A 19,549-nucleotide genomic window follows, 5' to 3' on the forward strand; every position below is an offset into this window, starting at 1 on the left:
AGGATCTCATTCAGTGTCTTGGGGAATTATGCAGATTAGAGGGTATATTCACCACCCAGTGCACTGGAATTTCTAATGTGAAACTTTTGTTAAGTTTATTCATAAATCTGTGAAATGAAAGTGTACCCCCACACAGATTCTAAAAATAGGCTGCTGAGACAGTTTTGATGAATGACTCTTTAGAAGTAGGACATTAAAAAAGAAATTAAGCAACATTTTCAAGGTTTTAGAATAAATTTGTCAAATTTGTATAATGTGGGCTCATTCTTGAAAACTATTCCAAGCAAATTGCTTACTACTGTAGTCAGTGTCCACAGTCATAAACACTACATTTGTAGGTGTATGCACAATCTGGCCCACTCTAGTTCAGCTCTGAAACCCAAATTATGTAATGGATCCAGAGTTGAACTCATAAATTACCATTTTTATATACATTAAGAGAATGTTTATATGTATTTTATATCCAGTAACATCATATAAAATAGATATTAAAAGTCCTGCAACCTGATTCACATGAATGTAATGGTCCACCTATGTAGACTGTGTCTAGGTCCTGATTTGTTCCTGGATAATGGAATAGTTAAAGGTTTTGCATACAGAGTCAGACAGACTGTTGTCTACTTATTTATCTCTTTCATAAAGTTCATGTGGAAAATATTGTGCATAAGCTAACATTACCATGTGCACTGAAAGCCTTTATTATTTAATAATGGAGGAGTAATAATGACAATAAAATAATCCCAAGGTTTCAAGGTAAAGATCATATATTGGTGGATAGAAGACTGCATCTGCCAGAATTGCTAGTGTATCCTTTCTTCATAAGATTTAATAATTTATCAAGTCATGATGACCGTTAACTGATTGCAAGAGCCAGCAAGTACTTTGGAAGTCTGTTACATTCTGTCAAACTAGATGTGTGTTTTTCCCATGAAGCAGCATGTAATCATCCAGAAAAAAATCAATCAGCAGCAATATATGTTAGGTATGAGGGTGCAGTTCAGGTAGGGCCAGATCCTGTAACCTTTATTCACATTGAGTAGCACTTACGTGAGTAGTTAAATTGATTTTAATGAAAGTATTTACATGAGCAAGGATTTCAGAAGGAGGCCATTACTGTATATTTGGATGTTCGTTTCAATGGTTTTTAAAAAAAGGCAGCAAAATCTTGATGTTTCCTTATGCACATCAGTCCTTTTAGTGAGAACCTTATTAACACTGGATTCTTACATTATTTTAAAAATGCATATTTATGTAACAAAGAAATTACTCAAGAAGGATTTAATTTCCTTCTACTGCTTTACAGAATTATAAAGCAAAGGTTTCTGAATCATGAAAAATGGTTGATAATGATCCAAGGTAATAGGCTGAAATATTCTTCAAATGCAGTAATCCCCAGAAACTGGAAATAAAACACACTTCTTCCATCATAGATAAACAGAGATCCTATTCAATGAAAACTACATTTTACAATAAATACTGTGTCTATGCACTTGTGTGTACATTTAAATCTACAATTTCTAATTTTCAATAATTAATTTCCAAAAGAGCTAGGAGAGATTTTGAAAAGCAAGACATGTATAGCATCATTTTTTGATATTTCGTAGAATCTTTCATTTTTGTGCCTTTGGCTGTCACTCCCAAATATGTCATTGAGAAGGAGCATATGTAACTGATGCCCAAGGGTTCCCCGCTCAGAAGTAACAAGAACACCTAGAGTCTTTCATTTTATGTTCTTATCTAATATTAACTTTTTCATTTATTGTCATATTTGGTTTAAATAAAAACCAAGAAGTCCTACTATGCTATTAAGATTTTGATTTATACTTTCAAAATGTGTGGAGAGTATGCTATGAATCAAGGTGTGCAAAAGAAAAAAAATAGCTTTTAGAAATTCCTTTCCAGTTCATCAACATTGCGTAGTTGACACATCTGACTCATGACTAATACAAAGACTTTCCTATGACTTTGCAAATTATGGTAGAAGTGCATGAGAGTGCATTTCTGTGGGTTCATTTGTGCTGTTTAGATACTCCCCAAACTCCCCAGTACACAAGGGCTGTACCCCTTTATGGAGTGCAGCATCCTTCTTCATATGGGCCACTCAATGGATAGGGATCCATGCCCTCACTTCATGTCTTCCCTTTTCTGCTGCTGTTAGAAAGCTATATAGAGCTGGTCAGAAATGTTCACAAAGTTATATCAGAAAATGGTGAATTGCTGGAGTTAAAAGTTTTGGCAAAATACGGACTTCTAGGGTCAACAGCTCCACATCTGGGAACCTTGCAGCCCCTGGATTTCTGTTTACTGCTAGGTTTCTGGGGATGGCTAGACTCCCAGCTTTGCAGCAGGGAGCTTGACAGCTCCCAGGGTAGCCACAAAGGTGAAAGTGGTGCAGTCACACCAGGGCCCACAAGGTCATGAGGGCCCAACCAGCAGAGGCTGCTGTCCCTAGAGGCAGATTAGCAGTCCCGAGCTGGGCTGCCTGGGAAGTGTTCCCATCCCCTCCCCAGCCTCTCCCTGGCCCCAGCATGGGTAAGATCATGGATGCAGCTCAGGCAATAAATGTTTGGGGCTGTTCCTGCCCACTGCCAGTGCTGCCAGTGCTTTGGGCCCTGTGGATGTCCTGGCCACCACCACCAGCCTCGACTTGCACTGCGGCTTCAACAGTGAGGAGCTCATCCAGAAAGCGATGGGGTGGGAAGAAGGTGGACTGGAGTGTGTGATGGATGCTGGGGGCCAGGAAGTGGGGCCAGGCACTGGCTGGAGGCACAGAGTATAGGAAGCCAGGGAGGGGATGTCTAGGTGCCATTGTAGTTGAGCTGAGCAGCTCCAGGTGAGAGGTTTCAGAGGCAAATTGTATGCAGGTTCCCAGCTCTGGGAGGTGGAGGATGAGGAGACGGGGCGTAGAGGACCCCTAACTTATTCTTGTACCAGGGCCCTCTGGGGCCTTGTTACGCCACTGCTGTTAACCTCCCAGTCTTGTGGCACAGAGCCTGCCTGCAGAACCCTGACTTGTAACTAGGGCTCTAGGCTACCCACTCTGTGGCATGGACCACGCCAGCCCCAGGACTCCCTGCTGGATTCCTATTCACCTTTTCATGATGCTGGAGCCTAGAAGTCCTGGCTGGGACAGGTTTACAAGGTATGCAGTTCTAGGGCAGCTCTTCCTACTGACTGCCTTGGGACCAGGGACCCCACAGCTTCCAGACTCCCAGGTCAGCTAGCTCATAGGCTTGCCTGCTCAGGAGAGAAGGTCATGGAGCTAACTTGTCCAGGAGTTTGGAAGTCCTGGGGTTCCCAGCCCTGGGACATTCTGGAGCCGCAGACCCTGGGAGCCCTGGCAGCGGCTCAGTGAGACTGACTAGAATATCACTTTCACATTTTGTTTCAGAAATACCATGTTTTAGCATTCCCAAAACCAAAATTTTGATTTCACTGAGAAATTTTGGCAAATTTGGTTTTGTTTCAATGTGGATAAAACCCAAATGTCAAAAACCTGAAATTTCTTGTATATTGAAAAATTCATATTTTGGCCTGCTGTAATACTGCACACCCCTGGGGTGTAAGGAGAGGAGCACAGGGACTGCAGTTGTGCTTGACTCTTTCATCTAAGTAGGGAGAAGAGACTTTGCATCTTGCGCCCCTTCCTCCCCGCACCATGCATATACATAAAAGCCAGGCACAATATATTAGCTGCTTAAAACCTCCTAAAGGTTTGGATTACAAAGAAGAGAAGATCCCTGATACAAAGAGTCAAAGGATCTTCTTTTCATATGACTTTTGAAATTAACCCTTCAACCTGAGAAGTTATCTCCTCCTCTGGATTTCCTAGTACTGCATCCCTCTTTTATGTGTCTGCCTTTTAGGATACCAGCTCTTTGGTGCAGTGACTATTTGTATGCATTATACAGAGCCAAGCATACAGTTGACACAAAATAAATAATTATTTTTTAAAACAAGGGAAATGTATACAAGAAAAACAGCTGTTGGGTAAAATCCTTAGAGAGGTTGAGCACCTGCAGCTCCTATTGATGTCAATGGCAGTTGCAGGTGCTAAGCACTACTGGAATTTGGCCTATTATATTTTGAAGGCAAACAATACTCAGATAAATCTAGAGTCTCTCTCATATCTTGTGTCTCTCATATCCTGGGATCAACTCGGCTACAACACTGCAAACAGATTTGGACAGACAGACAGACAGATCTTCTGATATTATCTGATGGCTTTTACCTCTTTTGACAATTTATTTTGGGTGGGCGGATTTGTGCATCTCAGATACATGCTAGCTGGCCAATAGGCATGCCAAGAACATGATGAATACACCATGCTTTGGATCTGAACCAAATGCCTTAAAATAAGGAGAGTTTTGTGTCAGAAGTTGTTTGTGGGATGCATACAGCCGTTTGATGTTGTTTTGAGAATTGTTGTATAATTAGTTATTTTTGTGTCTAATTTATTGTTTGCAGTGAAAGCCTCCTTTTTATTTGTGCTTGTTTATTTTCACCCACTGAGCCAGCATTCTGTTTGGGAAGAGGGTTTCCCAGCAGGAGGTGAAATGCTGTTGCTTTTCATAGCAGAGGAACACAAGAACATTGAAAGCAAGTAGGAAATATTCACTGTCCCTTTATTTTCATGAATTTTTAAAATAATTTCTCCAGTTCTGAAGTCCTTTTCCCACCCTATCTTCATTATTACGGGAATCACTAACATCAACTCTAAGTGCCTAATCCTGCACCACTGAAGTCTGGACTTCAGTGAGAACAGGAGTTGACCCAGAGAGTCTGGGAATGAGTCAGAGACATTGACTCCCACCCCAGGGCAGGAAGCAAATAGTTGCATGTGCACAACATGGTCACCTTAGTAGATGTTGCCCTCTCAGTGTATCTGTAGCACTCTGCAGGTACAGATTCAAACTGGGTCCAGAGGCTGAAGTTGGAGTTGAGTTAAGCCTAATGCCAATGAAAAACATGACTTTTATGTGGCTCAGATATTGTTTTAATTAAAATTTGGATGACTCTAGCTGCAGATTGCAGCATCACATATTAAATACCTATTCAGAAAAGAAAGGAAAAACTCCACACATGGGCCATCTGCTTTTAATGAAGTTTAGTCACAAATGTATAAGAATTAACAGCTCACCAAAGAGTAAGGGTAGGCAGGAAGCTATAATCTGAGGTCTGGAAAATCTTTGGTTCAGTGAAAGACTAAAGGAGCTCATTTATTTAGTTTATCTAAGAGGTGACCTGATGATGGTCTATAAGTACCTACTTATGGGGAAAAGATTTCAGATAGTGGAGGGTAGAGCTGGCTGAATAACAGATTTTTTTGGTTCATTGGCAATTCCAAAAAATAAAAATAAAAATCTTTTCAAGTCAACCCAACACCAGAATTTTCAATATTTTCAGTGAATTGAAAAGTAAAAAAACATTTTAAATATTTTTTCAAGCCAAAAATGAAAACTCATTTAAATTTATATATTTAATTTTTTTTAGATTAAAAAAAAATAAAATTTAAACAAAATTTTTAAAATAAAGAATTTTTTCACATTGAAAAATAAAAATGGTTTGTTTTGAAAATACCTAAATGAAATATTTTGGGTTTTGTTAGAATTTTTATTTGAAGGGGGTTTGTTGTTGTTTTTTAACTGAAATAATTCAGTGAAAATGAGACAAATTTGCAAAAGTTTCGATGTAATTGAAGCTTTATTTTTGTCAAATAAAAGCTTTGATTCAAAAATTTAATCCAGCTCTAGTGAGAGGGTTCTTTAACCTAGCAGGCAAAGGCTAGAATCCAGTGGCTAGGGGATGAAGCTATAGCAGTTCAGATTGGAAATAAGGCATTTTTAACTATGAAGGTAATTAACCAATGGAACAATTTATATAGGTGGATTTTCCATCATCTGAAGTCAGTATTGGTTATCTGCTCTAGTTCAACTAGAAGTTATAAGGCTGATGTAAGATTTACTAGGTGAAATTCTATGCCAGTTATGTAGGAAGTCAGACTGGATGATTATAATGCTGTCTTCTGGCCTTAAAATCTATGAATCTATGATATTTCAAGGATAATGTATGCCTCTGTGATTGAGGTTGTGCATTGAGTGTTTAATACTCAAGTTTACAATCTGTGAGCCTGGTTGATTCCCTGCAGCTTTTAAATGTTGCAGTAAAAAGTTTTTTTTTCCTGTCAGTTTCTGGGTAGAAGGTTGTGATTATTTGTTACAGATAATACGTTTCACTATGATCATCTATGCCCTTGTTTCACCTCTAGATTAGATTACTGTAATGCACTATTCACAGGTTTAGACCTTGAATTTATCTAGAAATAGAAGCTGGTGCAAAATTTGTCAGCCCACTTGGTAAACTGTGTATCTCACCCTGAGCCAATGTCCATGATCAGCATTGGCTTTCCATTGCCTCCTGAGTGAATTTTAAGGTGTTGGTTTTGATCTTCAAAACCCTAAATGATTTACTTGAGAGACCACTTTTCTCTCCGAACAATAGTTGCAGTCACTGAAGTTAGCCAAGTTGGAGCTTTTTTGGCTTAATAGAAATGGTGCTGCTGGGTATTCTTCACTAAGATCTCCAGCTTTAAAACTCACTCCATCTTTGGTCCCACATAGCTGGCATCGGTAGAGAATGTGGCAAAGGTCATCTGCTCTCTTTTGAGGAAGGTCTAGAATTGTAAGGGGAATGGCAAGGAGAGATTTTTGTTTATTTTTATGCTTGGTCATTGTTGGCTGGCTGTGTGAGAGGGTAAGCATAATTGTTAGAGTTGCATTTCATAAGAACTGTACTTCAAAACATTTGTCAAGGGAGCCTAGAGCCAGCAATATTTGTTCTTATCAGAACTGAAATAAATAAATGCAATGAATTTCAACAACAAAACTTCAAACAACTTTTTGAAGTATAATCATATAACATCTAACATGAATATTTTTATACATGAATGTACTGCTGCCATTTGTTTTCCTTTTTAATCAGATTCACAATATGTTTAGTCAATGTGACTGTTTTCTGAGTTTAAGGGTCAATATTTGAAGTAAGTAATGAGGAACAAAGTATTTACTTTTGATAACTACATTAAAAAGGACAGTTTAAACATTTACTGTTTAATGTACCATGTAGAAAAGATTAAAGATGTACTAATTCAATTGAATAAGAATGCCGTCCGTTTCAGGGCACAATTCCAGTGACTTCAGATAGCAAGCCCAAAGGTGTTAAAAAAATAATAGAACTGTGCACTAATTTGTAGGCAACAACAAAAGGGATCCGAGGGGAAAAAAGCCTTCTGCCTGTTACTGTTGTTGCTTTGTTTTATTGTACAGTTCTTTTATCTAATGATGAATTACAGTGAATTCCAAACAGTTGTTTATATAAGACATCCACATTCAAAAATACATAAAAAGCTGTTGCAACAAAATGCAAATGAATTTATAGCGATAGAACTCTTATAAAAAGTGTTAAATTCATTGGTTTTGGTTTTGCATTCTATTAAAGGCTATGGGCCAGATCCTTAACCTGTGCAAATCAGTGAAGTTAATGGAGCGACATTGATTTACACCAGCTGAAGATCTGGCCTCCTCCTTTTTTGGTAAAAAACCAAACCAAACCAAACCAAATTCAGATAGTGCTATTGCCTCATGAAAAATTATGGCAAATTGTTTGGACCACATACAATTTTGGTGCAAGCATAGGGCAACTCCTTTTACACCAGAGGAGTTAACTTTGATTACACCATGGCCTTTTTGGATTGATTTCCATATTGCCATTTGTGAAAGAAAAATGTTGTAGATGTAGATACATTACATAACACTATTAAAACATTGCAATGGAGTCATTAAAAAGTCATTGCTTTTTATCATACCTTTCTGTCTTTCTCTTAGGAATTATGTCTGATCACCAGTTTGGAAATCAGTTTATGTGCAGTGTGGTTGCATCTCACGTGAGTCATCTGCCAACAACAAATCTCAGTTTCGTTTGGATTGCTCCACCTGCAGGAACAGGCTGTGTGAATTTCATGTAAGTATGTGGAATAATTACCAAAATCAGAATGGTTCTTTTATTATTGAATGGCTAAATAAAAACAATAAATACTGGTTCAGTATAAACATTTTGAAGCATAATCACATAAATCTACCATGAATATTTTTGTACATGAATGTACTATGCTGTGATTTGCTTTCCTTTTCTATCAGACTAACAATATGTTTAGTGAATGCGACTGCTGTCTGCAAATAGTTAAACTGTCTAAACTCTCTGCACTATAAACCTGCACATATACATTTTATGGGCTCCATCCAGCAAAGTGTTGAATTCAACTTGAATTAAGAGCACTCAGCGTCTTGGAGTTGACCAACATCTGGCAGAGTCAGGCCCTTATACTTTAAGGATTGAAAGAATTAGATAAACATTTTCTACTTTACTTCTGACTCCTTTTCCCATTTACATGGGGTTGAAGGTACCCACTATTGTTCATCACTCCTTCGAATCCATAGCAAAATTTTATATTAAATTTTATGACATACTTGACAAAATAAATAGATGCCAATATTTACCCTGCTGCAGAAAAGAGTATAAACTCTAATAAACTCAGATGGCCACATTCAGGCAGATTTACACCGTTTCTAATTTGGAACTAGCTGTGCAAGTAATGAATTTTTCGGTTTACTGGCAATACCACAAATAAAAATAAAAAATATTTAGGTTGAACCCAATTTCAAAATTTTCAGTGAAACAAAAAGTTTAAAAAAAATTGGTAAAGCAAAACATTGCATTTGATCAGAAACAAAACATTTCATTTCAATTTCCAGCATTTTTTTAAATTAATGTTAAATTAAAGGCAACTTCTAAACAAAAAACTATTTTGAATTGAAAAATTGAAATATTTCTTTTTGAAACTTTCAGAATGAAACATTTTTATTTTGAATTTTGGGGTTTTCTTTCCTCCAACTGAAATAATTTGGCAAAATAGACAGAAATTATCAAAATGTTTAATTGTTACTGAATCTGCATATTTTTGACCAAAAAAATGTTTTGGTCAAAAAATCTGACCCAGCTCTACTTGAGCTAGGTCTACGGAAAGGGGGAAATAGCCTGAAGCCTATTTCTGAGGATTAGTGGACTACGTGTTCTTTCTGGGCAAAATGTGTGAATTTTCCACCTCCTCTCCTCACTGCATTTGGACAGGAATGGAAAGTTCAATTTTCCCATTCAAAACAACCTTTTCTTTTGAAGTTTCCTTTTGTATAATGATACCTCGTCCCAGCTAACTCAAAGTATAGAAACTGTTGATCCAGCTCTAGTCCATGCCAGTGTCTATACTTTTAGTTAGCTGGGAGGAAGAATCATTATACAAAGAAATCCAGAGCAGGATAAGAAGACATTTTTCTTCTCTTTACCTCTATTTTACTTCCTTTCCTTCTCAGATATTTGTTTCTCTTCTTTTAAAGGATTTCTCATGAAATAATTGTTGGCCCTACCCATGTCTAGGATTTTCAGGTCATTTATAGCAGTGGTGACGTTCCAAAGTATGTTTTTGCTAGCATATTGCAATGAATTCCTTTATTCCTGAATCAGCATTTTGTCTAATTTTCACTTTCAAGGAGAGCTGAAGGACAGGTCTGTGAAAAGCAAAAAGTTACTATAACTGCAGATTTACATTTAAACAAATTTAGGGTGGGTTTTCAAAAGGCCTCAGTGCTGGCATAACTCTGTTCCCACTGAAACCAATGGGACTTTTCCCATTGACTTCAATGGAAGCATAGTTAGGCCATCAATGAGCACTATTGGAAATCCTACCTTTCATTGTATGTTTGTATAAACAATTAATGTTTACGCTAGTGAAGGTACCTATCCAAGGAAAATATGAGCAATTTATGTTACTGAATCATCATCAGACATCCGTAGTCTACTGAACGCCATTGCACCAGTTAGAGTGACCACAATGACCTTCATCATGTAGTGAAGTTCCCAGATTTGGCTCTACCCTGTGAATCCACAAATCTTTGGAGAAGCTCTGTGGTCAGCGACAGATAGAGTCAGTGCATACACTCATTTACCCATTGATGGAGAGCTTGAGAGCATGGTGTATTGCTGCATTTTTGTCTATCCTTGTGACATGGCCGAAGAGCTTGCAATGCCACTTGTTGGATATAATGAGTGATTGACAGAATGCTGGGTCTCTGCAAGATTATTATATTTCTCACAAAATCAAACCACTTTCTGCTTGGGATTTGGTGTTGACCACACATATGGAATGCTTCTAACCACTCCAAGTCTGCTTGTAAGAGGGACCTAGTTTCTGACCAGTATAGTGATACAGATAGTACATAGGTTTGATAGAATCTGAACTTTGTCTCAGCCTGAAGACATTTTTGCATCCATAAGTCAGACATGGACTTCATGCAAGAGGTGGTAAGATCTGTTTGTCAAAGAAAGACCGCTTTGCCGTGACCATTTGAGCTCTGCTTTAGTTCTGGTGGCCCAGCTCTGATTTTCTCTTAATCTTCTGCCATGAGATGTTCAATCCCATAGTGTGGGCAGTATCTTGGAGATCTTGGAGGGCGTGGCTGAAATTCTCGACTTCTTCACAAGCAAGGTAGTATTGTTGGCATAATCTTGGTTGGTGAACACTTCTTGATCAACCTTGAATTCCAAGCTGTGAGCAGCAAGTCCTAATATCCAGTTGATACCTCAGCAGAATAGTCCCAGGACAAGAAGACCTCTCTGCTACATACCTGAGGTTGTGTAGAAATGTGGCAAAAACTGTGAACCAACACACACAAAACTGGTACTGGTGTGAGGATTGCACACCATACGACCACTGAAACAATATGCTTCAGGTGGTAACTCAAGAAACCTTGTCTTTCTGAAGAGGTCTTGCTCTATTATCGAAAAAGGCAGAAGCGCACAAACAGGGAGTTGTCCAAGAACATAAACAGCCGAAAGGCATATTCCAGGCCATGGCAAAACATGACCATGAGATCTACATCAACTCCCCAGCTGACAAAACCTAAAGTACAACAATTTCATCCTGCCTGAGCCATCATGCAGCTGTCTGGTAACCATAAACAGGCTTCTAACATCCCCAACACAAAACCAGACATCTCTCCTTGCTCATTAACTGATGAGGTCCTGGACTAATAGAAAGCACATTATGAAAGCTTGCTGAACTACACATCTGCTGACAACCGTCCAAAGCTACATGAACCACATGGCTGCAGACCCAGGAACGAACAATGATCCTCTGTCACTTGAGGAATATGCAAGGCCATCTAAAAGTTGTGGAATGGACCTGTTGCTGGACCTGATAGTATTCCACCTGAGCTCATTAAAGCTGTCTTAGAACCGGTGAACAATTGCCTGCATCAACAGTTTTTAAAAATGTGGGCAAAGCACCAGCATCATAATATCCATGTACAAGGGCAGAGGATCTTGCCCTGTTTGGTAACTACAGGCTGATTTCATTGCTCTTTGCCATGGCTCTGCTTGGTAGGATGTATCCGTTCCTTAACAGACATCTTGCAAAATTAACATTTAAACAACATATGCCACCACCTTTAACAGCTAATCTAATGTAAAATTTAGTGTGAATTTCATACTTATGAAAGGTGCCAGAATGAGTATGCAGGAGACTGTTTATGAGCAGAACAGGAACAGCACAGACAGCAGCAATGCACGCCTCTCCGCGCTGTTGCCAGTATGTCTGTCTCAAGTCAGCCTCCATTCCCATTCAGTCATTGACCTCTGCTGAGACTGATAACAAAGTTGCTAATTAGTGCCACTTATGGGGATGGAGTTTTTGTAAGGTTGATACTTCTGCCCTGAGAACTTTACAGAAGCCACCAAACTAATGCAGGGTTAAGTTTCTTCTTTTCTTTTCTTTCTTTTCTCAGCCTACTTCTCTTTATAATTTGATGTAGTCTGATTATTGATATTATGTATAGGATCATGTGAATACACAACCTGATACTGCAAGACATATAGGGCTAGATTCTGATAACTTTACTCATGATATATAATATCCACCGACTTCAATGGGACCAACCATGGAACAAAGTGTAAAGAAAGTAAAGCATGAGTAAAGGTATCAGAATCTGGGCCATAGTGATGACATCATCAATTTTACAAGGTCTATTCTGTCTCCGTGCAAGATTGGATAATGAACTATGCGTAGATCGAGCTATTGTTTATTCTTGTTGTCTAACTATCTCATATAACCAATCAACAATAAATACATAATGTCACCTTTTTACAAATACATCATTTGTGAAAATGAAAAGTACAGATATTTCCAACCTGTAGAAAGCTTCTGATAGCAACATAATATGCTACATCTGAATCTTTCTCCATTTTCTCACCAGAGATATTTAAAGATAAACTCTGGCAATGTAACTTAAAAAATGCTTAGTGTTAAGAGTAGACTAGTTTTGTTGGCAAAATTTGGGGACTGATCCGAAGAGGTGCTAAGCACCTGTAACTCCCAACCCTCGGGAGTTGTAAATGCTGATTACCTTTCAAAATCAGGCCTTTTATTTGGCCAATAAGTCATTTCACTGCCTGTATGGAAATTTGCATAACAATATTTTTCAATAAATATTGCTGTTACAATTTGTTCTTTGAGCTCACGCTAACCAAGTTAAGCCTCTGCTTGTCATTGGCTTGATCCTTAGCAAGGTGATACATAACATTATAGCTTAGATTGTTAAAACTGGTGTTTTTATGGATAGCTTCACTTACCAGTTTCTGAAAGTGATAATGGTGACCTCAATTGCAAAAGCAATCACTGGAGTAATTTACTGCAGAAGTCTCTAAATACAATATTATAGAGCAATATTCAGTCTGTTATAGAAAAATATTCTTTGTGTTTGGAAGCATATATGTGTCATACTTTTCTGTTTTTTAATTAGTCACTGAAGAAAATATCATTTTGATTGCTGCTATAAAAATATTGAATGTAATTTATACATTAACCTGGAGATTAAACCAGTGTATTAACCACCTATCCTATGGGCTGTTACTGTCTATTTAAGTATTTTTCAAGCATCCATGACAGATTCTGATTGCAGAATGTAAGCAGTTATTTAAAAAAAAAACAAACATTTTTAGACCTTGTGATCATAAAAAAATCCTTTCAAATATGAACTGAATTTGTTAGCTTATGCAGTGTTGTCTTCCTGAATCTGTAGGTAGCATATAACAACAGATCTAAGAGATTTGAACTGCCCCATATATCTTGAGGCCCTGTAAATTAAGTCTAATGAAATACTAAAATGCCCTTATTTTTTAATAATATTGTCACCTAATTTTCACAGTTAATGGAAATGTGTGTACATACTGGGTACTTGCATGTGCAAATGACCAAAAAAGGGCAGAAAAAGCTGTGGTCCTACAAATTCCTTGCCTCTTTTTTTTCCCTAAGTGAAGCTGAATGTAACAGCAACTTACTAAGGGATAGATTAGCACCATATATTCCAGCCTGTGGTATAAACTGCCTGAGGCAGCATATAGAAGCATTGCCTCTGAACAAAAGTTGAGACTGAATAGTAGTGCAGACAACCATATGGCTGAAAGAGGGTAAAATATGGCCCTAATTTTGTAATAGATCCAATCCAAAGGCCATAAATGAAAAATGTAATTTGGCTCTCTCTAGAGAAGATGTTTGGCACCCCTCATTTAAAGTGAAGTTACAGGAAATCAAATATGCTTTTTTAATGTGGTCATGTTCCTATCATCCCCTAATAATACAATTCCCTTCTGGGAAATTTTAAGTATTTTCTTGCCTCATGAATGAAACTGCATGTTTCTGGGAGTTGGCAATTATGTTAATACATGAACCTACGTAAAATAAAGGCTGTGATTTAAAAGCCTGGTTACCTATTTAAAACATTTATAGAAACCCCATGATGAGAATTATGGAAATATTGAATAAACATCCAAGAAGATTACGCACTCTGCTATATTAGTCCTTTAACCATGGTGGAAAAGTGACATACCGTCTGAGCAAACCACATTCTCCTGGTAAACCACTTAGCTAAACTGTCATTTAAGATAGTCTGTTTACTGCCTTTTTAGTTTGTTAAAAATAATCAACTGAAAGAAATACAGGAGAATACTTTCAAAGTTAACTATGTGATTGTATTTATTACACACACAACAAAATAATGTTAAAAGAAAATTAAAGTAGCAAAGTCAAACCCTCAAAAGATTGCCCATGGAATCTAGATTCAGCCCCCTGGGTATGTGCATATGTATTTTGATAGAGTCTTTAATTACTTAATCCCATACTATTTTTTTCATAGGACCCTTGCCTCATTCAGTGCACAGAATGGATGGTGCTTTGGGGGTGGATCACAGCTGGGTGTGAAAAGAGGCTGTTCTCCTGCCTCAGGTGTTGTTGTGATGTGTGATCATGTAATTATGGACTGAATCAGAATGCAGATGCATAACCTTAAGTCACAGACAATCTTAATTCTGGCATTTTCTAACTTTTGTGCTTGTCTTTGCAACCTTACCACTATTTTAATTTATTTTTGTGGGTTATTATTTTCTAATTTTAAAAAACAAACAAACAGAAGACACAGAAATACAGTTGTGTAGAATTATTTTGACATGTACATAGAGCATCAGCAGGGTTAGAACCTTTAGATTCAGAGCACATATGAGCATGGAATTTCACCCTGCTACTCCTATATTAAGCCCATTAACTTGGGTTTGATAAAAGCATTTCAGTCCTCAGGAGGCTAAACTGTTGTGTGCGACAGGCAGCAAATAGAAGAGACTGGCACCTCTCACAGTTCAGGGCAACTGCACTGGTATTCCCCCTCCATGGTCCCATTTGTTTTTATGTTCTTGAAATATAGAATGACCAATTGATAACTGAAATTCCAAAAAGCTGTCTCTCTATATAGGTATTTATAAAAACCACAATGTTATCTACACTACAAATGATAGAATTTTAGCTTCAGTTATATACATGATTATTGAGGACCTGTCAATATTGTATCCTCTCAATCAAATCAACCTTTGGTGCAGCAAAAGAAATGCCCTCCCCCCTTTTTTAAGCTCTGGCTTTTCTATATAAACATGTGAAATATTAATTATAAATTGTCACATGGTATTGTTTTTTGCTCTCTAATTGGATGAAACTTTATACATAAAAGTAGCAAATCAGATTTCAGAATAGCCACATGAATGCCTTTTGTGGAAACCTCAAAATTAATACTTTTATGATTGTTCACAAGATATTTGCTTTCTGTGAACACTCTTACATAGTAATAAATCATGTCTGAATATTTGCAGGAAAAAAATGAGAGAATTCCCATTATTTTTTATTCCAATAAATATTTTTTTGTAGAATTAACCCAGTTCTACTCAATCATTATGTTGTTCTCACAATATCTGCTGGCCTATGTGCAGTGTAACAAAAGATGCACCAGGGTTGTATATGGTGTACTATCTTGTTGAATCTGAGGGATTTAGACTATGCAAACTAACAACAACTCCACGATTTTCTCCATGATTGCCATTAGTCAAACAACCAAGCAAGATAATTCTTATGATCAAACAGCAGGATATTAGCAGAACTGGAAACAGAACTCAGGTTTCTTGAGTCCTATTGCATTGCCCTATACAGTGGACGGCCGCACTGCCTTCTTGAAAAACAAGGTGCTAGCAATTCAGGAAATTCTCACCAGCCTTAATTTGTATGAGATGAGAAAAGGCCACTCAGAGTTTGGAGTTTTCCCATATTTTCTCTAGTTTATTTTTCAACTGTGTGTTATTACTTGGATTAACACTACTTTTTCGGCACTCACTTTCTTGTTAGAAATTATACAAGGTTTCAGAATCAAAAGATGTGTTTCACTATTGTCCATGTACAGAAGTGCTCTTCCCACGGTTGTGCTGGTTGTATGCAACAGTAGCTGCTTTCTGATCAACAATACATTAAATCATGTAGCAAATAGAATTCTGGTTCTTTATATCCAGAATGAGCTACTGCAGTATGTATTTTTTCAAGGAAGAGTCTGGTGGTCTTTCAGTAAATAAAGTGGATGCAAACTTTGTGTGGTACACTGTCCAGTTAACACAATCCTTGCCTACTGTTGTTCATCCTCACTGATGAAATCCAGCACGATAACTGCAGAATTACATTAAAACATTTGGTGAACCACCAGACTTGAATGAGCCCAGAATACCTTTCTTTCTGCTATTGTTTGCAATTAACAACCATGTGCAAGATCCTAACACTGAATCAAATATTAACCCAATATTCCAGCTGTTTTAATTTTCAATATTCTTGAAAGTATGCTTTTAAGAAAAAAATCATGAGTGTTTGCTCCTTCTGGTGTTTCAGTTTAATAGAACTTGATGAGGCTGATACAAAGCATTACCTCTTCCCTAGACTCTTCTTTGAAACAAGCTTTGTGATGCTGCCAATCAACATTATGTGAAGCATTTTTGAAAAAGCACAGGCAAATAGTTGATTAGGAACTTGGCTTTAAACAGGTCTCATTTTGATGTGGTGCCCAGATTATTTCCTTTGTCTTCAGTGTTTATGCATTTTTCAGTGAACAGCAACTGGTAACTACCGTACATAGTGTCATTATGGCTCTGTTGAATATGATCCCCAAACAGCTTAGACCTTATTGAGTCTACAGAAATTGATCTAGCATCTCTGGTCCACTATGATGCTTATTTTCCAGCTGTTTTCAGGCAGTGTAAATGACCAGCAGAGAATTCCCACAGTCTAAGGGAACTCTGCTAGTGGACATCTTGCATATGAGGAGGGAAGAGGCACGTCAGAGAGTGGGGTGTGAATGAGACAGGGATGAGAGGAGGAGGAGGATGAAACTCTCAGGGAAGGAGAACATCAAACTGGAGCAGAGGGAAATGATCCCATACTTGGGACCCTCCTTCCAGATGATGTCATGGTACACACTCGCACTGATGATACCTCTCCAGGGGAGGGAACTCCAGCTATTAGGAAAAGAAAGGTAATAGTAATGGGGACTTGATCATTAGAAACACATGTAGCTGGGTTTGTAATGGCTGGGAGAACCTCATGTTGACTTGCCTGCTGGGTGCGGAGGTTGCGGATCTCTTGAGACATCTAGAAAGACTTACGTGTAGTGCTGGGGAAGAGCCAGTGGTCATGGTACAGGTAGGTACCAATGATATGGGGAAGGATAAGAGAAAGGTCCTGGAGGACAAATTTAGACTGCTAGGTAAGAGATTGAAGTCCAGGACCTCCATGACAGCATTCTCTGAAATGCTTCCAGTTCCATGTACTGGGCCAGTTAAACAGGCAGAACTGCAGGGTCTCAATGTGTGGATGAGACAATGGTATAGAGAGGAGGGGTTTAGATTTATTAGGAAGTGGGGAACCTTTTGGGAAAGTTTGAGCCTATACAGGAAGGATGGGCTCCACCTAAATCAAAATGGAATCTGATTGCTGGCACATAAAATTAAAAAGGTCATAGAGCAGTTTTTAAACTAAGGGCTGAGAGAACGCTGAAAAGCGTGGAGGAGTACTTTGTTCGGACAGTGACATCCCTTAGAAGATGATCTATTAATGGAGATTTTCTATATCCTAGTGAGGAGGAGAGGATGGAAGAGGATAAAATATGGGTAGGATCTGATGAGAAACAGTCCAATGAAAAAGAGTCTCATTCAATTCAATTACATCACATAATGGCAGACAATTAAAAAGTGTCAATTTTTAGTGCAAATGCTAGATGTCTGAATACTAAGATGGGTGAACTTGAGTGAATCATATTAAATGAGGATATTGATATAATAGGCTTCACAGATAATTGGTGGAATGAGGATAATCAATGGGACATAGTAATACCAGGCTACAAAATATATCGGAAGGACAGAATAGGTTGTACAGGTGGAGGAGTGGCATTATATGTGAGAGAAAACATAGAGTCAAATGAAATAAAAATCTTAACTGAATCAAACTGTGCCATAGAATCCCTATGGATAGTAATTCCGTGCTTGAACAATAAAAATATAGCAGTAGGGATATACTACCGACCACCTGAGCAGGATGGTAATAGTAACTGTGAAATGCTAAGGGAGATGAGAGAGGCTATACAAATAAAAAACTCAATAATAATGGAGGATTTCAACTATCCCCATATTGACTGGGTACATGTCACCTCAGGACGAGATGCAGAGATAAAGTTTTTGACATCTTAAATGACTGCTTCTTGCAGCAGCTAGTCCTGGAACCCACAAAAGGAGAGGCAATTCTTGATTTAGCCCTATGTGGAACATAGGATCTGGTCCAAGAGGTGACTATAGCTGAACTGCTTGTTAATAGTGACTATAACATCATAAAATTGAATATCCCTGTTTGTTGGGGGGGAGATGACACCAAAACAGCCCGCCAGAGTGGCATTTAATTTCAGAAAGGGCAACTGCACAAAAATGAGAAAGTTAGTGAAACAGAAATTAAAAAGTACAATGCCAAAAGTGAAAACCCGGCAAGCTGCATGGAAATCTTTAAAAGACACTGTAAGGATTATCCACCGCAGTCCCTCCAGTTCGGCCACCCTCCTCGTCACAAATGACTCCAAGACCCTCTGGTTTAGCAGTCACCAGTGTAGTTTATTTACAGCATGCAGTCCCACCACCTTCTTACACTATACTGCTAGCAGCCTCAGGGACTTCTCAGCTTCTGCAGGCAGAGCCTCTGCTCGCCTTTCACTCCCTGGCTTCTCCCCCAGCTTCTCCTTCACAAATCAGGTACAGGTGTCTCTAGCCAGCTCCAATTTACCTCATTTAATTGAGGCTGGCGTGACAGGGGGCTGGCTAAAGGGTTGCTGCCAAGTACTCTGTCACATATGTCCTCCCCTTATCAAACTGTCAGGTTCTTCCTTCCCCGTCCCTTCCTCCCTCTACCGGAGGAGTCCTTATGGGGGAGTTCTCCTTCCTTCACGTGACCTTCAGGGTCCTTCTTGTGGGGGGGCGGGTGCCCCCATAGCACCGCCGCCACCCACAGGTCTTCACACCAGTCACAACCCCGAGTGCCCCCCCCTTTACCCCATCCCTTCTGGCCGGGGCTCAGGGTTGGTCCCTACCCCCTCGCAGGGACCCAGGGCTTTGGGGTTCTCATACCCATCAAGCAGGGCCTGGCTTTCTCCTGTTAGGGGTTGCATTTGGGGGGAGAAGGGAAGCTCTGTGGGCCCCTTCACCTCTGCTAAGAGGTTTGGGCCAGGCATCCCCCCTGTACGACTTTCCTTCCTGCTTCCCCCCTTACCCATGGGCTCCTGGGGGCACATCTTTTCTTCCTGACTCTGGTCATGCTGTCTAGGGTTTCTTTCTTTATCAGGGCCTCTCACCCCAGGGGTTTCTACCCCCTCCTTTGGGGAACCTCATGGTTCTCCTCCCATGGGTTTCCTTTCACTGCCTCTTTTTCCTCTTGGGGAGGGGTTCCAATCCATGCCCAACACTACTAGGTAAGGCAGACCCTCCATTACCGCAACCTATTTCTACTGAAACCTGCCCCAGGCCTCTAGGGGTACCTGGGCCATAGGGCACT

At 38.9% G+C, this 19,549-nt stretch overlaps 1 protein-coding gene across 1 annotated transcript in view; it reads left to right on the forward strand.

The window, feature by feature from the left end:
- The window catches only part of RELN (reelin), a 434,942-nt gene that overhangs the window by 105,672 nt on the left and 309,721 nt on the right, over positions 1 to 19,549 (forward strand). Inside the window, exon 3 of the mRNA XM_067564502.1 lies at positions 7,884 to 8,019. Coding sequence (XP_067420603.1) covers positions 7,884 to 8,019 — 136 coding nt within the window. The remainder of the gene's footprint in view (positions 1 to 7,883; positions 8,020 to 19,549) is intronic.

Source organism: Emydura macquarii, unplaced genomic scaffold (assembly GCF_026122565.2).
Source record: "Emydura macquarii macquarii isolate MOO-44397 ecotype Brisbane River unplaced genomic scaffold, CSIRO-AGI_Emac_v2 contig_2636, whole genome shotgun sequence".
NCBI lineage: Eukaryota > Metazoa > Chordata > Testudines > Chelidae > Emydura > Emydura macquarii.